Source organism: Phyllobates terribilis, unplaced genomic scaffold (assembly GCF_046119375.1).
Source record: "Phyllobates terribilis strain yellow unplaced genomic scaffold, ASM4611937v1 Scaffold_1__5_contigs__length_1240528914, whole genome shotgun sequence".
Lineage (NCBI taxonomy): Eukaryota > Metazoa > Chordata > Amphibia > Anura > Dendrobatidae > Phyllobates > Phyllobates terribilis.
The window spans coordinates 236,940,658-236,960,772 of record NW_027362761.1 but is presented as its reverse complement, the minus strand read 5'-3'; the positions used below and the strand labels follow the sequence as shown (position 1 = coordinate 236,960,772).

Here is a 20,115-nt window from a genome sequence, read left to right as displayed (position 1 = left end):
GCGGACATGATGTTAGAAACTGCGGCCAAGGTAAGGTCAGGGGATGAGGTGTATAGTTGTGTGTCATCAGCATAAAGATGGTACTGAAAGCCAAATTTGCTGATGGTCTGTCCAATTGGGGCTGTGTAGAGAGCGAAGAGAAGAGGGCCAAGGACTGAACCCTGAGGAACCCCAATAGTGAGAGGAAGAGGGGAAGAAGTGGAGTCAGCGAATGATACACTGAAAGAGCAGTCAGATAGGTAGGAGGAGAACCAGGAGAGAGCAGTGTCTTTTATAAACGGTCGGTAGTCCTGCAAGCGCTGCGGGTGCGGTTCAGAGCGATAGCTCTGACAGGGGACATCATCGGGACCTGATTGGATCAGGTCCCAATGATGTTAACCCTTTGCTATCTTCTATATGCCGCGATCTATAGTGATCGCGGCATTTAGAAGATAGTGAGAGGAGAGGGGGTCGTCCACTTACCTCTCAGACGGCCCCCTGATGTCTGACAGGACCTGCTGTTGTCATGGCAGCCGGAGGTCACATGACCGCCACCGGGTCTGCCATGTATGGAGTCCTGCTAGGCTCAGCCTGCAGCTGAAATCTAGCAGGAGATAATGACAGCTTTACACCGTCAGCAAAGCTCTCATGCAATGCAATATATGTATATTGCATTGCATGAGAACAGTGATTAGAAAAATAAAAATTAATGTCCCATACAGGGACTAAGTAAAAATGTAAAAAAAAAAGTCAAAATATTTTCAAACTGTTAAAAAAAAAATCACAAAATAAATAAATAAAATATTAAACCAATAAATCCGTATATTTATGCAAAAACAAAAAAGTACACATATTTGGTATCGCCGCGTCCGAAACAACCTGATCTATAAAACTGTCACACTAATTAACTCCTTCTGTGCACACCGTAAAAAAAAAAAAAAAAAAAAAACTGAGCAAAAAACTATGCTTTTTCATCATATCGCCAAACAAAAAGTGCAATAAAATGCGATCAAAATGGAAATAAAAATGGTACCGCTGAAAACGTCATCTTGTTCCGCAAAAAAAAAGCCGCCATACAGCTCCATCAGCCGAAAAATAAAAAAGTTACAGCTCTCAGAATAAAGCGATGCAAAACATATATATTTTTTCTATAAAATGGTTTTGTGTAAAAGCGCCAAAACATAAAAAAACAATATACGGTAAGTGTAGTATCGCTGTAAACATACTGACCTGAAGAATAACGCTGCCTTATCACTTTTACCACACGCAGAACGGCATAAAAAAAAACTTAAAAAACAATTCCTGAATTGTTTTTTTTGTTCATTTTACCTCCCAAAAAACGGAATAGAAAGCGATCAAAAATTGTCACGTACCCAAAAATGGTACCAATAAAAACGTCAACTCGTCCCACAAAAAACAAGCCCTCGTATGACTGTCTGTCGAAATATGGAAAAATGATAGCTCTCAAAATATGGCGACGCAAAAACTAGATTTTGCAAAAAAAAAAAACGTCTTTTAGTGTGTGACCGCTGTCAATCATAAAAACCCGATATAAATCTGGTATCGCTGTAATCGCACCGATCCGAAGAATAAAGTAATCTTATCAGCATAAAAAATAAATAAAATAAATAAAACCAATTCTTCACCTGCTACTGATCTGTTTATTATGTCTCCCAAAGATCGCAGTATGGCTCTGGTCTGAGCACTTACACCAGAGTTTCTGTGTAAATCTCTGAAATACGTGATTCAGACAGAACCCATGACGGAAGATTCCCTGTAATGAGAAATTGCACAACAAATTTCATGGTGCAATTTCTCCTGTTATCCTTATGATAATGCAAAATTAAGGGATGAAAAAACGTTTTTGTGGGAAAAATGTGAAAATGTTATTTTTACAGCTCAATATTATAAACTTCTGTGAAGCACCTGGGGGTTCAAGGTGCTCACCACACATCTAGATAAGTTCCCTAAGGGGTCTAGTTTCCAAAATGGTGCCACTTGTGGGGGGTTTCCACTGTTTAGGCACATCAGAGGCTCCCCAAACGCAACATGGCGTCTGCTAATTATTCAAACAAATTTTACATTCAAAAAGTCTAATGGCGCTCCTTCCCTTCCGAACCCTGCAGTGCGCCCAAACAGTGATTTTTCCCTCACATATGGGGTATCAGCGCGCTCAAGAGAAATTGCACTACAAATTGTGTATTGCATTTCTTCTGTTACCCTTGGGTCTAAAGTAACATTTTTGTGAAAAAAAAGTTAAATGTTCATTGTTTTCTTCCACATTCCAAAAATTCCCGTGAAACACGTGAAGGGTTAATAAACTTATTGAATGTGGTTTTGAGCACCTTGAAGGGTGCAGTTTTTAGAATGGTGTCACTTTGGGGTATTTTCTGTCATAAAGACCTCTCAGAGTGTCTTCAAATGTGATGTGGTCCCTAAAAAAAAATGGTTTTGTAAATTTTGTTGGAAAAATGAGAAATCGCTGGTCAACTTTTAACCCTTATACCTTTCTAACAAAAAAAAAAATTTTTGGTTCCAAAATTGTGCTGATGTAAAGTAGACATGTGGGAAATGTTATCTATTAACTATTTTGTGTGACATATCTCTCTGATTTAAGGGCATGAAAATTCAAAGTTTGAAAATTGCTAAATTTTCGTCAAATTTCTGATTTTTTTCACAAATAAACGCAAGTGATATCGAAGAAATTTTACCACTATCATGAAGTACAATATGTCCCGAAAAAACAGTCTCAGAATCAGGGGGATCCGTTGAAGCGTTCCAGAGTAATTACCTCATAAAGTGACAGTGGTCAGAATTGTAAAAATTGGCCTGGTCACGAAGGCAAAAACAGGCTCTGCCGCGAAGTGGTTAAAGCACCACTCCAGCATGTTGTTTTTTTTTCACTGCTGGAGTGATGCTTTAAGTGTAAGTCCCCTGTCCCTGGTCATATACTCGCCCTCTGGCATCTTCACTGTTTTACGGCACAAGAGTGACCATAACTCAGAAGCTACGTCTCAAGCTCTCAATGCAAGTCTATGAGAGCCAGTACGAGGCTGTCATAGACTTACATTGGCCAGTGACTTCCGGTGCGCTCCATGAAACACTGGAGCAGCCTGCAGGTCAAGCTGCAGGAGACAGACCGGAGCGGCAACAAAAGCAGATGAAAACGCCGAAAGGTGAGTATCAAATAGGGAGTGGGGACTTGGATTATAAGCACCACTCCAGCTGTGAAATTTAATTAAAAAAATGCTGGAGTGGTGCTTTAATAATCTTGGTTGCTCATCTCTGCTCTAGTTCAGCTGTGTCCTCCTTAGAATGGTGTGTACAATTTTTGGGCTCCGATGTAGAAGTGTGGCCGCACTAGTGACTTGTATAGAGGCAAAACTATGTTCTCGTTATGAGCATCTATGCCTCTTTTAATGCATCCCATTATTTTATTAGCTTTGGCAGTAGCTGCCTGGCACTGGCCACTAAAGTGGAGTTTGCCGTCCGCCCAAGTCCTTTCAGTGACCTATATTTTTGTACAATAAATAAACAAAAAAAATCATTTTGCTGTGTCTCTGTATTCTGGGAGTTACGTTTTACATTTTTCAGTCAACATAGTTGTTTAAGAGCTAATTCCTTACATAAGCCATAGTTGTTTAGAACCATTGTGCAGCACATATGACTAAAAAAATCTTTCTTCTTTTTTACTTTTGAATGGGGGAATGAACAAAAACAGCAAAAAATGTTTTTCTTTAAACACCATTCATCATTCAGTATAATTTGTTATCTTTATTCCGGGGGTCTATATGATTACGACAATATTATATTTATGTACTTTTATATTTTACTTAAGGATTTTGTTTTGTGAACAAAAAAACCCCTAATAAATGTAATTTTCAGGTTTTTTTGGTCGCTTTTGTGATACCCTTAAATGTTTTATATTTCTGTAGAAGTGTGTGAAGGCCTGTGTTTTTTTGTGGGACAAACTATAGTTTTCATTGGTACCAGTTCTGGGTGCAATCATTATTGTGATCACTTTTTCCATTTTTTTGGTTAGCAAAACAACAAATCTGGTATTTGTTGACATGTAATGTGAGCCGGCGGTGATCCGGACCGCGTGCCCTACGTGTAGTGCGAGCCGGACCGCGTGCCCTACGTGTAGTGCGAGCCGGACCGCGTGCCCTACGTGTAGTGCGAGCCGGACCGCGTGCCCTACGTGTAGTGCGAGCCGGACCGCGTGCCCTACGTGTAGTGCGAGCCGGACCGCGTGCCCTACGTGTAGTGCGAGCCGGACCGTTTGCCCTACGTGTAGTGCGAGCCGGACCGTTTGCCCTACGTGAAGTGCGAGCCGGACCGTTTGCCCTACGTGAAGTGCGAGCCGGCGGTTAGCCGGACCGTTTGCCCTACGCGAATTGTTTGCCGGCAGGTTAGCCGGACCTTGTGCCCTGTAAAGCTCCTCAGCCCCCGGTAACACTCTCCCCAGGATCCTCCCTCTCCGCCCAGGCTCCTCCCCGCACGCAGGACTGCTGGGTAATCATCAAGATGGCTGCAGAGCATGTTTGAGTGTGGCTCCCCTGCCGGACAGTGAGCAAGCACAGGCATCGCCGGGAGCAGACGGGCCTTGTGCCGTCCGCTCGCTGCAGATTGCGGTCTGCTTTTCTCTCCCCTCTCCCCCCGATCCCTGTCTTTCCCTTCCCTCATCCCCATTCTATTCGACCTCCAGAGGATCCTTTCCGCCCACCTCTCCCCTCCCCCTTTCCTTTCCAGCCGGCTTCCAGGGAAATGTTATCAGAAAACAAAGACTGGTAAGGGGATTCTGGATGGGCCGCCGCGCTCCGGCGGGTGGGGAGAGCCGCCCTTTGTTGGGTCTGGCCATGTGATGAGCAGCAGGGGGCAGGATCCGCGGCTGCCGCAGTGTGCGCTCGGCGGGAGCAGCACAGCCCATAATGGGGAGAGGAGGCCGATCACTGACTGCAGGCCTCAGGAGGCGGACGTTTCAGCGATTTCCTGCAAGCGCACCCCCAGACTATCGGGCTCGGTGGTTAGGCCTCTTAAAGCAATAGTGCACCGTCTCCTGCAGACGTGTCTCCGTATTGTCCAGGGAGAGTGTCCTGTAGTGTGTGGTGCAGGAAGTCATCAGATTACCTGGCTGATGCAAGTGCTCAGATTGGGCAGGGTTCATACAAACCGTCAGGATCTATAGGGGAGGATGCTGTATAGATTTGGGCTATAAGGGAGGCTATACAAAGCACACATGTCCTTGTAGTAATCGCAGGACATTGATTTCTTGCAGTGCCCCAGAGAGAGAGGACACTGTCATGGATACCACAGAGAGTCATCCAGAGGGTGAGGTCCAAGAGATGGCTCCATCCCAATCCCAGGAAGACAACTGTGACACCAATGAGAAGAAAGAGGTAGGAGTGGGTATTTGCCACCGCCTGATCACTGGGGTCCCATGGCTAATAAGGGAAGGGAGAGCACATGTATGGGGTCTCCCACCTCCTGCATATCCATGCTGCAGCCATTGTAGAAGTGGTAATATAGATAAGTCTTGCCACTGATGCCTGCCTATAATACAGCCTGCATAGACATGGGTGTGAGCTCCCACACATAAGAGACCTGTATATGGGAGAACAGTTAGCGGACCCCACTTCATTTGGGAGCTTGGGACAAAACGCCTCACACATGGCCTTAAATTGTACTGACAATTGCCGGGGTGAATTGACACGTTTTGACCATATAAGTAAACTTTATGTCCTTACCTGGGTGGGGGATGGGAGTTTGAGGCCTATGGTCCCAAACTGGGTTTTCAGAGGGAGGGGGAAGATGGTGTTTTAAGGTGCTCCCTGCTCTCCCACCTCCCTTATCCACCAGCGAAGCCTGTATAAGTGTATGTGCCGTTCCTTCCTCCGTAAAGACACCTGTCCCATCGCCCCAGCGTTTCCACCAAAACCCTGCTGGACTTCCAGGCACTGCAGCACCCAGTCAGAGCCCAGCTTTACCCAGGCAGCCCCGGGGGTGCCGAACAGACGCTGCTATGAGCATAAAGAAAGGAGGGCTGGGTGAGACACTTGCTACCTTCAGATCTGCTGACATGAAACTTAAAGTGGGATATTGGTCTTATCAAAGTGACTGCCATTCCTGCCAGGCAGAAAGACTGTCCTTACAAAGTACTTGTATGTATCGCGTGGCCCACACTGATCAGGACTTCTTGCATCATTTACTTGTGTGTGGCCCCACTACTTTCTAGAAGAAGCTGCTGCAACGTGTAAGCTCGCTGTTCAGAGTCAGTCTGAGGAACTTGCGCTATACCATGAAAGAACAGTTGTCGTCCTAAGCCTTGAGCAGTATGCGGAGTCTGGAGGCAATACTTTTACAAAAGTGACTTCTTACTGATTGTTCTTGCTGAATGACCACCATCCGCACCTTAAAGACTGGCAAAAGTGACTTTATGCACATGCTTCTTTTATTTTCCAAGTTGGGTTTCACTAAAAATATGGAAAACAAAAGACACCGAAAGACTTTGAAAAAGCAGATTTGGGATTTTACTCAGGTCTTTGGAGCTGTGATCAAGCCAAGTAGTGACTTATGTACATCATGACTAGAATGGAGAAATGTGACCCTGTTTTCCAGCTGTGTTCAGCTATACTCCAGACCTGAGGATTGCACAGGGTGACACCACTTGTACAGCACCCGCCTGCAACAACAAATATGGGACTCCTAGCTGATGAGGGGTCCTCCACAAGTCCATCCTCCTATTGAACTCTTTACCAAACCAGACTTTTAAAGCCATCTCTGCCATGGATTTAAGGGGACAGGCCCCTTCTCACCCACCCTCCTCACCGTTCACCTTCCCATCTTACCCTCCAAAACACACGACTAAACCAATTCCAAAATAAGCGGAGGGGCACCGGCTGGCCACTCTTGAGCCACGTGGGAGAGACACACGGGGTACCAGGACACTTCATCACTCCTCTGATTAATCGTTGGTTTCTTTTTTATCTATTTCAATTTCTCTCCTTAGTCTGTTGGGGCTTTTAGTTTGTTTTTGTTTTGTTTGTTTTTTTCTCACTTTCTTTTTGTTTTGGTTTTTTTTTGTTATTGCTTTCCTTTAAATTTGCTGATTTATAATACTCTACAGTGCACTTTTGGGATGGACTTACTGAAATGTTTGTAATGCAGTTTTATAAGCTTTATTATAATTGTATACTCTCTAATTCTCCATAGTTTTCTATTGAGGTTTTGAATGCGCAGACATTAATAAGCATTTGACAGCCATTTAGGAAAACTGCAGGTCACATGGAGCTATTTGATCAGTAATTTGCATCAGCATTTGTAAGCCAAAACTAGGAGTGGAAAACAAAGTATAAAGAAAAGACTTGCCTTCTGCTGGTTTTCCTGATTTTATCTTACAAATACTGATGTGATGATACCCGATGGTGCCCATTCATTACTACATGGTGGAACACAGCTGGTGCTCTGTAGTTCCCATAGAGAGTGGAAACCACAGTTATTATATTGGGGTCTCTGCAAACAGCTTCATACCTTCATCCTGCAAAAACCGTCTATAATCCCACCAATTTTTAGTGTTCGATCAGATCTGCTTGTTTTCTTCCTACTTAGACCAGCCGTGGTGTAGAAGTTTGTGCAGTCACAGAATGGAGCTATACTGGGAATTGTCACCTTTGCTAATGTGGTGGAGCAGAAGTGATTGGAGTATTGCAGGGTATCAGGTTTCCCCGTTCTGCTGTCCTAGAGCCGTTTAGAGTAATACAGGCGTCTGCAAAATGACTTAATGTGCATGTTGTCTTATGGAGGCCGCCCATCTAACGAGAAAATACAAAAGTGAAACACAATACCCAGCTGCAAAGAGTTTGCATTTGCCCTCGCAAAGGTTCCTGATTTATTTTATGCTGTAGAAAGAATAAATACCCTGGCTACAACCAGGGCTGTGAAGTCGGTAAGCCAAACCACTGACTCAAGACTTGACAGCACGGCCTCACTACTGAGCGTGTACATAAAGTGCAGCACAGATTCATCTCAACTAAAAGCCGAGATCCTTAGATCAGGAACAGAACAGACAGACATAGGACATTTCATAACATTACCAGATTCTTATGAAAACATTTACAGCACATCCTGCATTTATTGTCGGAGTCAGTCCATTTTATACTGACTCCACAGCCCTGGCTACAACTGCACTGACTATAGCTTCTGGCATTCAGCAAAAAAACCCGCTGTAACCTTCGCTGTGCATATCACTTATGGAGGTGCAGAAACCAATGAGTCTAAAGTATGAAGGAAAGGCGGAACTCACTGAGGATATCCTAATGCTTTATTCCACACACATCCACCGTGCAGCCAGTCTACTTTCATACTTCACATTAATATGTATGCATCTCTGATAATGAATCATTGCTTCAACGAAGGATGGCATAAACAAGCTATTATAATATTGTGATGCAGATTTGTCTCTTTACAAACATGGCTGTGCTCGCTTTGTCAAATGCCAGTGGAGTGAGGGTTTACAGGTAAACAGGAAATCTAATCAGAAAATTGGCGCCAGATCCGAGGACGTTTAATAGCTGGATATGGTTATTGTAGAGGTGCAGACATTTAATGAATTGGCTTATGTGTCACTTCATGGTGTCCCTTATCTCAGTCACCTGCGATGTCATCGCAAGGAGCATGGGTCACTTCTCAATCCCGCCACTATTTTCAATCACCAGTATAAGGAGCAATCTCTCAATTACAGGAAGTGGCTGCCATAAGGGAGGAGAAAACTTTTATCCATACACTGTGTCTCCAAGTATTAAAAGGTGTTTGCCAATGGACACATTTTTGTAATTGAGGAAGAAAAAAAAAACATTTCATCCATTTGGCTTGCATTTTTACACATCAGCAGATAATCAAATTTACCAGACCAAATTAATAATGGCAATGCATCCCTAGTAAAAATCGGATGCTATACAGTTAATCTGTATGGGATTTGAGTTATCAGGTGAATTTCATCTGAAATACGGAACATACTTGTGAGTGCTGCCTTTTTATTTTCTCCAAGTTTTACATTCGGTCTATGCAAAAAAAAAATACTATTATCTGAGCAGCAATATCGAATAACATTGGTCCGAGTACTGTGTTGTTTTTTTTTTTGTTTTTTTTCACACTACACTCTCTTGCATGCTCACACTCACCCACTCTGCCCTGTTTTCCTCAGTGCATTAATACAGGTCCATCAATGGAGCACACATACTGTGAATGAATGCCAAAAACCTAAAGTGATCACCTGGCATTGATTTCTGCCAAGTAAGGGGAAAAAAAAAAAGTCAAATTGGCAGCCATTTTAATTAGTTACGTTCTAAACGTCTCTAAAGAAATTACTGCTTTCTGAACACATTTGTACATGTTAGAAAGCTTGGGCCAAGCGCCATATTTATGCAGCCCCTACACCAAATGCCATATATGTGAGTGTATTTATACAACACTTATATAGCAGGATTTTTTTTTTCTGTGCGCATCCAAATATTCAAAAGTTTATACACTGTAAGGGTACGTGCACATGCTCTTGTCATGTTTTTCCATGCAGTTTTGTCATAGGAACTGAAGCATTTCTTGGTACAAGCAAAGTGACTGAGATTTCAGTGCTTATTTTTTCCTTGCAGATTTGAAGCATTTTCAGATCTGCAGCATATCCATTCTTTTCATGCTTTTCACCCATCTTAGTGACACGGGAAAAATGCATCAAAAACACACCTTTTTAATAGATGTTTTTCCTGCCAAGAGGCACATTTTTTGATGCAGAAATGTCTGCTACAAATACTCATCATGTGCACGTACCCTTACTGTTGAAGCCAATGACCACTCTTGCCTTCTCCCCTAGAACCTTTTATTTTAGTGAGTATAGACAATAACCAGCTCTCAACTAGACAGGTGGAATACTGCCCTGTTATTGAGATCAGCACGGGCCCTAGATATGACCCCCATTCTCCCCATATGAGTGTTTTAGACCCTTTTCCCATATTACTAAAGCACTACAGTTAGAAAAGCCTTTTTATATAAATTAGACTTCAAGATACCTGTGAACTTACAGTAATATCCAGTAAATTTCAAGCTGATTAATTGCAAACACTCTGATTAATTTTCACATTAGTCGTCCGAACCAGTTGATATTGTGGGATTGGACGGATTGTGGGATTGTTCTTATGTAAATGGTATCCTTCCGACTCTTACCCCAACAGATGATGTTGGGGGATTGAAGTATCTGATCCTTGGCGTCTCAACAACCAAAACTTTTGTTCTGTGCGGAGATGAGGCTGCCATATAATTGACAGCAGCTCTGTCATGGAGAACACAGGAGTTGGGAGATGGCTGGGTATTACTATAACTTCACAGCCCATTCCTCTGGAGGGAGTACAGATCTGCCTTTGGGGAATGTGGTGGGCTTTTGTTAAGATTTCAGTGACTTCATCCCATCTTGTGCTCTGTAATCTACAGTCTTACACCTAGTGTGGCGGGTTTGTCTTGATTTACCTGCAATTTATTTTTCTTTTTTTTTTTTCTATCCTTTGCTTCTAAATTTTTTTTAATTGTTTGTATTTAATTGATTAACCATGTATCTTTCTCCCTGGGGTGTCATATTGCCTCCATCCCCTTCCTCCTTTCTCTCTACCCTTTGTCCTTCATTTAGGGCACAACGCCACCAAGAACATTTAAACGGAAGATCTCTGTTATATGTAAGTAGCCATCTGGGTTTATTCTAGTCATTTTCTTTTCTATTGAAAATGTGGCTTATACTAGTCTTGTTATGGATCTGTATAATGGAAGACATGTAAATGGAGATTCTTGCATGTGTGTAAGCTAAAATACAGTTCTAGCTCAAGATCTGCATCTTTCCACCATAAAATCTATTTTTTATGAACCCACTCAGATTGATGCAAGTTGCTGCTAAGAATAAAGCTGGATTTCTCCATGCATTCTTATTTATCATTGAGACACGACATTAAGAATTCAGAAAAGCATGTATAAGGGTCCCATCTTGTGTAGAAAGTATACAAGGAAAAGTAGATAATTAGGCTTGTGAAGCAGTTTTTTAATTTTGCATTTTTTTTCTGTCGTAAAGCAGCTACAAAGTGCTCTAGTCAGCCTTCTCCAGCATCTACTACAAACAGTGACAGCGAGGGAGCACACCCTGCACGGCGAAGGCGATGGGGTGCCAGCACTGCCACCACACAGAAAAAGCCCTCTATCAGTATCTCCACAGAGTCTCTGAAGGTAGGTGTTAATTCTATAGGTACTCCCAATGCGCACATTCAGTGGGGGGGGGTATTTAGTCAGCCACAAATTGTGCAATTTCTCCCACTTAAAAAGATGAGAGGCCTGTAATTGACATCATAGGTAGACCTCAACTATGAGAGACAAAATGAGAAAGCAAATCCTGAAAATCATTCTGATTCGGAAAGAATTTTTTTTTCAAATTTTGGTGGAAAATAAGTATTTGGTCAATTACAAAAGTTCATCTCAATACTGTTATATATCCTTTGTTGGCAATGACAGAGGTCAAACGTTTTCTGTAATTCTAAACAAGGTTGGCACACACTGTTGCTGGTATGTTGGCCCATTCCTCCATGCAGATCTCCTCTAGGGCAGTGATGTTTTGGGGTTGTCGCTGGGCAACACGGACTTTCAACTCCCTCCAAAGGTTTTCTATAGGGTTTAGATCTGGAGACTGGCTAGGCCACTCCAGGACCTTGAAATGCTTCTTACAAAGCCACTCCTTTGTTGCCCTGGCGGAGTGCTTGGGATCATTGTCATGCTGAAAGACCCAGCCACGTTTCATCTTCAATGTCCTTGCTCATGGAAGGAGGTTTGCACTCAAAATCTCACGATACATGGCCCCATTCATTCTTTCATGTACACGGATCAGTCGTCCTGGTCCCTTGGCAGAGCAACAGCCCCAAAGCATGATGTTGCCACCCCCATGCTTCACAGTAGGTATGGTGTTCTTTGGATGCAACTCTGCATTCTTTCTCCTCCAAACATGACAAGTTGTGTTTCTACCAAACAGTTCTACTTTGGTTTCATCTGACCATATGACATTCTCCCAATACTCTTCTGGATCATCCAAATGCTCTCTAGCAAACTTCATACGGGCCCGGACATGTAATGGCTCCCTTGCGGCGTAGTGTTTTACTGATGGTATCCTGTGTAACGTTGGTTCCAGCTCTCTGCAGGTCATTCACTAGTTCCCCCCCCCCCCCCCCCCATGGTTCTGGGATTTTTTTCTCACCGTTCTTGAGATCATTTTGACCTCACAGGGTGAGATCTTGTGTGGAGCCCCCGATCGAGGGAGATTATCAGTGGTCTTGTATGTCCTCCATTTTCTAATTATTGCTCCCACAGTTGATTTATTCACACCAAGCTGCTTGCCTATTGCAGATTCAGCCTTCCCAGCCTGGTGTAGGGCTACAATTTTGTTTTGGTGTCCTTCAACAGCTCTTTGGTCTTCACCATAGTGGAGTTTGGAGTGTGACTGTTTGAGGTTGCAGACAGGTGTCTTTTATACTGATAACAAGTTCAAACAGGTGCCAGTACTACAGGTAATGAGTGGAGGACAGAGGAGCCTCTTAAGAAGTTACAGGTCTGTGAGAGCCAGAAATCTTGTTTGTTTGTAATTAGATCAAATACTTATTTTCCACCAAAAAATTTCTTTCCAAACCAGACAATGTGATTTTCAGGATTTGTTTTCTCGTTTTGTCTCTCATAGTTGAGGTCTACCTATGATGTCAATTACAGGCCTCTCATCTTTTTAAGTGGGAGAACCTGCACAATTGGTGGCTGACTACTTTTTTTTTTTCCACACTGTACATGTTGTTTCTTATAATAAAGCATCATTTGTATAGTGTACAGAGCTGTACTAGTAAGAGTCAGTACTGGATTCCATAGCACTGCTGTAGTATCTAAGCAGTCACTATTTAGTATCTGAAATGAAACTAGAGAAATAAACCTGGAGTTTATATGCAGAACTCATTTTCATTATCCTTTTCAGAGTTTAATCCCTGAGATAAAAGAAATCAAGCAAGAAGCAGTGGTGGATCTCCATGCTGAGGATGCCCATATTTCTGAAGATGAAAGCGAACGAAATGGAGATGACAACTCCCATGACAAAGGGCTGAAAATTTGCCGGACAGTTACACAGGTAGACAATCTGTTTCCTCCAAAGTCTTGCAAAAGGGAACCTGTCACATGATAAATGCTGTCCAGTCTGCAGGCATCATGGTTTAGACCTGGGGGAATTGATGTACATAGTCAGTAATCTGAGCTTTATTCATTCAAATCCTCATATTCTGGGCTTTTCAGTAGAGTGGGCAGCCGACCTGTAGAAGTGTGCATACAGAGGTCGCTGTCAGTGGCGGATTAGGACCACCCACTTGGCTGGAAAGCAGAGAATAATCAGATGTAAATTAATCTTTCACATACAACTATAGATCAGTCTGCAAAGCTCTTTTTGCTGTAAAGCATGCTGTCTTCAGATTGGACCTGCATTGTGATGGGTGGCAATATAGGTTTAAAGGTTCTGCCCAGATTTTTAACATGCTTTCCTGTATGGCCAGGTTGTGCCTGCTGAGGTTCAAGAAAACGGGCAGGAAGAGGATGAGGCGACTTATCCAAATCAGACCGAGGAAGAAGCTAGCATTGTACCAGAACCTGCTCCAGTGGAGATGGCGCCATCCCCTCCCTCCAGTGAACCGGAAGTAAAGAAGCCATTACCGGAAAGCCCAGCACAAGCAGAGGTCCGAGGTAAGTTCTAATAATTCTCAAGGAAGATATTGACTAAGGGTAGAGTTTTCCTGTCATCTTGGAAGTAAAATGTGTTTTTAATTTCTATACCCTTTTATAGTGACGCTGGGAGATACTTTATTGAGGCGATCAATCAGTCAGCAAAAGACGGGTGTTTCTATAACCATTGACGATCCAGTGCGCACAGCATCTCAGCAACCCTCACCTCCTCGACGGAAGCCAAGCTGTATTGTACATATATGTAATCTGGTGAGTCAGTTTTCAAGGTTATTTGGAGCAGCAGACACTGAAACCTATTAACTGGGACTGCACTCCATGCTGGGAAACATGCCAGTGTATATCCCTTCCATAACACTAAGTTACTGGAGTGTAGTTTATTCAGTGCTGAATTTCATGACTGTTTTGTATAGTTTAGCACTAGAAAATTACTGTTATACCGATATGATGCGATCAGGAACCTTGTAAATATGCTCATTTATTCTACAGGTCCGACCTTTCACTTTGGGGCAACTTAAAGAATTGCTTTCACGTACTGGCACTGTAGTAGAAGATCACTTCTGGATAGACAAGATTAAATCTCATTGTTATGTTACGGTAAGTTTGGGCTGATATATTGCACCCCCCTACCTTCCCCTGCCATCTAATGATGCTGTAATGTATCACATGAAAAGCTGAATAGTGAAGTGCTTGAGTAATTTAAAATGACCATTAGACAGTAACTTTATTGTGCAGTTCTCCGCTGTACCCAATCTTTACATACAAAAGGCTTGATTCATTAAGACCGGTGTTGTATACTTCAGTTTACTGAAGGGGCGTGCAGGAGTAAGATTAAAAGGAGCACGCCACTAAATTAAGTGCTGTGCACCTCTGGCAGAGATGTTCTGCAGTACATTTCAGGTTAACGTGTAGACGGCAAGAGTCACAATTTTTATGCAACTTCTGATTTCTCCAAAAATTTCTGACTTACACCAGAAAACTGGCTGAAAAGTCCTAATTAATTGTGGCCATAACGTACCAAACCGGTGAGTGGAATGTTTTCTAAGATTAAACTGAAGGGGGGAGTGGAGGAGATCAGGACAAAATAAAATATCAAAAAAATAAATATACATTGACTAAAGGGCTCAAACGCCTGATGCGCGTTTCACTGTTGCTTCATCAGGGGTGGTTGCTGAGGCAGATTGGGAGGTAGGAGATGGCAATTGCTACTGACAAGATTCTATTGTTGAAGCAAGGGTCAGGGAGAAGGCGAGTAGCTAAAGGCTGAGCTTCCCCTTTCTACATTCCTTTCTCTGTAATAGAACAATCTATTCACTGAAGACAGATTTTACCCCGGAATTAATAATTTTGAAAATGAAAGCTCAATCCAGGAGGAGAGAAGCTGCTGATTTGTCTGAGATATATTAGTGTTTATTTTCATGTGTACTATTGGTTTATGAATTAAAATTAAAACGACAGTTACACATTAAGGTCGCAGCCAATTTTTGCTTCTTTCCCATTATTCAAATGACCCAAATTATTTGGGGGGGGGGGGGGGTTTACAGATAAAGTTGTAGTTTTGAAAGACTCCATTTATTTTACCATATCATGTAAGTTAAAAATTGCAAAAAAAAAAAAATTGAAAGTGTAATGGAAAGAAATAAAACAACACAATTGCGCCATTTGTTTTTTAGGGTTTATTTTTATAACCTTAATTGTGCAGTTAAAATGACCTGATTTTTCAGGTCAGAATAACAGCGATACCAATTTGTATAGATCCATAACTATTTTGTTTTTCCAACAGTGGCACTCTGAGGGATTGTATCTTGCATTGCGAGTTGTCCTTGGTATTGATACCATTTTGGGATACATACTATGTTTTGATTGCACATTGTTGAAATTTTTTTGCAGTGTTGCAGAAACTGAAAAACTACAATTCTGTTTTTTTGGTTTTTTTTTCCTCATTATGGCTTTTACCAATTTGGGTTAAATCATTTTCTATCTTCATTGGACTTTTACAGACGTGGCGAAATATATAAATAAATTGACAATTTGCTGTCACCAGTTGGGGGTGTGTCCCTACAGTCTGGCTAGTGTCAATCAGTGTCAACCTTAACCAAATGTATATGAACACACCCCTTTTACAAGCTACCTGGTAACACTAAGTTGTCAATTCATAACTTTTTTGTGAAATAACAGGTACAGCACCTGGTTAGAAGAGTAGATGCTGTAGAATTGTTAGATCATGTGGGAAAACAATCACTTACTGCAACATGTAATGGTTTTCCTTTTAGTGTGGTTAGGTTTTTTTCTTTTTCGGCACAATATAAGGGGTATAATACATAGATGGTGAAGTGCTGAGCATATTAGTGATGCAGTCCCACCACGTATGGCTTATGTTGGAGTTAATAATGGATCTATGCAGTTATCCTCTTAGTTATTACTTACTATGCGTTGGTTGCACTCCTCTTGAGTTAGGTATTTTTATTTGCATTCACAAGCTTTTAATTTCATTCTGTGTACCTGATCTTTGTTAACACTGTTGTGTTCTTGGCATCTGTATTCCTTGTTGATAAATGTGTCACTTTCTTCCAGTATTCTACAGTAGAAGAAGCGATTACTACCAGGAACTCTCTCCATGGAGTGAAATGGCCACAATCCAATCCCAAATTCTTGTCTGCAGATTTTGCAGAACAAGATGAGGTAAAGCTTCTAGAGCTGTACATGTCCATACTGAAGTGATGTTTAGTCACAATGTTTTGTGCTGTCTACTCTTAATAACTTTAATAACTTCTGTTTTATTATTGTCAATGCTTCTAGTTGGACTTCCACAGAGGTCTTCTTCCAGAGAGACCACCGGAACCAAAACCCGAGGAGCCACCCCACCAACATTCTCACTCTCACACGCATGGTCCTCCCTTACGAGGTGAACACAGAGAACATGAGCGGGGTGTTCGAGAACAGTGGGCTGAAAGGGAGCGCGAGATGGAGAGGAGGGAACGTACGCGATCAGAACGAGAATGGGATAGAGATAAAATTCGGGAGGGTCCCAGGTCACGTTCCAGAGACAGACGCCGTAAAGAGCATGCCAAGTCCAAAGAAAAAAAGAATGAAAAGAAAGGTATCTACTATGGTTCTGCTGCAATACTTTGTGCTTGCATGTATGGTAAGGTGACAAGCTGCTCTGTACAAAATAACAAGCTAAAAGAATTGAAATAATCTTCCATTTACAGAGAAAGTTCAAGAGGAACCTCCAGCTAAACTTTTGGATGACCTATTCCACAAAACCAAAGCTGCCCCTTGTATATATTGGCTGCCCCTCACAGATTATCAGGTATGAGGTGTGCAAATAATTACAAATCTTTCTCAATTTAACCTGAGTCTATTTTAACCTCACCTCAAACTCTTCTTGCAGATTGTAAAGAAACTAGCAGACAGGGCTGAACGAGCCAAGGAGAGAGAGAAGCGACGTAAAGAACAGGAGGAGCAAGAAGAGGAAGAAAGAAAAGAGCGAGCAAAGGAAAGAGGGAAGGAGGCCGAGAGAAGCCGAGAGCGAACCCGAGAAACTGAGCGAGAAAAAAGGAGAGCGCACAGCAGAGAACACCCTCGTGAGCGGGAACGTAGAGATCCTAAAAGACACAGCAGGAGTCGCAGCAGGAGTACGCCAGTGAGAGATAGGGGAGGACGACGTTAGCTCTAATCGGACCTGGGGCTGGGCAATTATTTTTTTTTATTATTATAAATGACTAAAAATGAAGATCAGCTTCTTTTTTTCTTCTTCTATACACACTAGAGAATTGCTTACACAGAATAACATAATGCAGCTTTGGCAGCACATGTGCAGTGTGAGAATACTGGCTTTGTCTGTACCTGTATACTGCACATGCACTGCTGGCCACCGGAGCCATCCAGTGTGACTATTCAAAGAATGCAGGTCATAGTATGCGAATAGTAACTCATTTACTATCACGTTTCCTTTATCTAATGTTTGTGCAAATACTATATTACATGCAGTGCACGATATACTGTGACTGCAGAACTTCAGATGTTACACACTATTCAAAATTGTGAACATGGCATCTGCAGTCATAGTATAATACTAGCAATATTTTACCTGTGCCTATAGTATCATGTACTGATATATACAGAATAACGTGACTGATATAAAATCTGATGTTCATAGTATAATATATAGCGCTCACACACTATCCTGTATATAATATGTGATGTAGCCAGGTTCCTGTGGCGGAGTCTGTATAGTCATGTCTGCAGTACTTCTGCTGAGGCTTGGTGTGAGTTACAGCAGCTTGAACTTTCAGGTAGACTGAGTAACACTCAACACTGATGCTCTGACCCGATCCACATGAAAGTACAAGCACCAGCCGTAACTGAGTTCCAGCTGGAGGGCTGCGTGCATGACTACTGAATCGTACACTGACACCTCCTCGCCCTATAACCATCTTAATTCCTAGCACCGTCCTGAGCAAGTCACTCCATGGTCACCTCTGCGCACCGCTATAGTTTCAGATCACCCCGACCAAAATCCGAATCATGCTTAAGAGAAACACTGAAAGAATCGCCCAGCCCTAGTCTGACGCGCCCACCCAGCTGCTATACCCCTGTCCAGGGCAGGTGGTGATAAAGGTTTTATAACTGTGCAGGTGTTGAGGAGCATTGCTCACCCGGCCCCTTCACAAGCATTTTGTTTCTTTTATAAGAAACACTCAGGCAAGGAGACTGCATCCTACTAATGGATTCACAATACTGTCTCCCTGTATTCAAACTCCCATCAGACCCTTATCTGTTACTCTCCTCTAACGTTTCTTTTCCATTTTTAGCTTTCTGAACAGTCATTCAGATTGTCATTTTCCCCATCATTGGACTCTCCTAAAAGTTTGTGCAATGAGGCTCCTCCCGCTTGTAACCTTGCGCCTGTCACAATGTCAGGCAGTCGGTTACTTTAGTCTCCTTTTTGCCACATGTGGCATCTTACCTAATAATTTTTTTTTTTTTTTTTTAATTGTGTTCCTTTTATTTTATTTTTTATTATAAATGAAGTGGATTATCAGAAAATAAAAATCTGCATTAGTTTTATATCTCCGATGTCTTTACCTGTCTGAGACGCCACATGCAATGTATAATAGATGTTTTTTTGCGTTATGTTTAGCACAGTTCATGTGTCCTGTCCTGAATGAAATTCCTTTATTTGGTTTATTCTCTCCTTACTCACCCAATATTACAAATGTATTTACTAATATGAGACAAAATTGTAGTATTGGTTGGTTAGGTTGCTGGTCTGTTACTGTATTTGCGTCTTGTCATACATTTTGATATGTGGTGATACATAAAATACCTTCACACCGGATTCAATGAATATTGGTGGCTTATGCACCCACGTTGCTGGATAATTGACCACTGGGTTTAAGGCTGCTGGAACATTTTAGGTTTGTATAAAAAAAAATTCTTATGGTGTTTACATGATAGGAGCAAAATGCAAACTTGTCTACTACATCTAAATTTCACACTGAAATCTGGCAAGTTGCTCACTGCTGGCTTTCTATGTTAAAATAGAGTATATATTATAGAATGGCACGTGGTGGTGGTGGCAGCATATAAAAAAAAATGGTTAGTGAAACTATCTAAATTATTGATTTCTACCATAATTTTATATTGATGCACATTCTTTTGTTTTATATTGTAAATAACACTTGAAAATGAGGTCGATATAAGGTTTAATATAAGGAATTGAAAGAGCACAGCTTCGGTTGCTTGTGATTGAAACTAATGAAGTGCCCTATTTAATTTATATGTATCGGTATAGTTCCCTTTTTCAGGCAAGCAGTGTAAGTCTTGCAGTCCTGCACCAAGACAATTGTGACTTCTAAAGACATACAAGGCGTTTGGGTTTAATCTTGTAGGAAGTCTTCCCTGCAGATATGTAAGAGCCTGCGAAGAAAGGTGAACGCAACATTTTATAAGTATAGCACAATAATAATACATTGGCGTTATATAAAATATCACCACATGGATGAGAAATATGCAGCCCGTGAGATTTTTGTACTGTATAAACTTGACAAGAGAAAACCATGAAAAGTAATGTAAATATGCAATAAATTCTATTACTTTCTTCCCACTGGATGTTGCATAGTCTCTACGAACAAAAGTGACGTTTTTTTTTTTTTTTTGTTAAATTGCATAATCCAAATGGCTTAGAAGAAAAGATCTTACAGCCCAATTCATTATTGCATTTGCGCCTTGTTTTGTCTAGTTTTTGTTTTTCATTTACTCATTCTTTTAATTTGAGTTTTTTTATGTTCACTGTTTTTTTTTGGGGGGGGGGGGGGCGGTTGTCTGTTAGTGGTGGTTGGGGGTTTCATC

The 20,115-nt window shown here is 41.8% G+C and overlaps 1 protein-coding gene across 1 annotated transcript in view; it reads left to right on the top strand.

The window, feature by feature from the left end:
- The window catches only part of ACIN1 (apoptotic chromatin condensation inducer 1), a 122,718-nt gene extending 103,887 nt beyond the window's left edge, over positions 1–18,831 (top strand). Inside the window, exons 8-18 of the mRNA XM_073667051.1 lie at positions 5,258–5,378; positions 10,652–10,697; positions 11,084–11,235; positions 13,010–13,159; positions 13,575–13,761; positions 13,862–14,010; positions 14,248–14,355; positions 16,333–16,440; positions 16,558–16,858; positions 16,971–17,071; positions 17,153–18,831. Coding sequence (XP_073523152.1) covers positions 5,258–5,378; positions 10,652–10,697; positions 11,084–11,235; positions 13,010–13,159; positions 13,575–13,761; positions 13,862–14,010; positions 14,248–14,355; positions 16,333–16,440; positions 16,558–16,858; positions 16,971–17,071; positions 17,153–17,431 — 1,702 coding nt within the window. The 3' untranslated portion in view covers positions 17,432–18,831. The remainder of the gene's footprint in view (positions 1–5,257; positions 5,379–10,651; positions 10,698–11,083; positions 11,236–13,009; positions 13,160–13,574; positions 13,762–13,861; positions 14,011–14,247; positions 14,356–16,332; positions 16,441–16,557; positions 16,859–16,970; positions 17,072–17,152) is intronic.
- Positions 18,832–20,115: the final 1,284 nt, after the last annotated feature.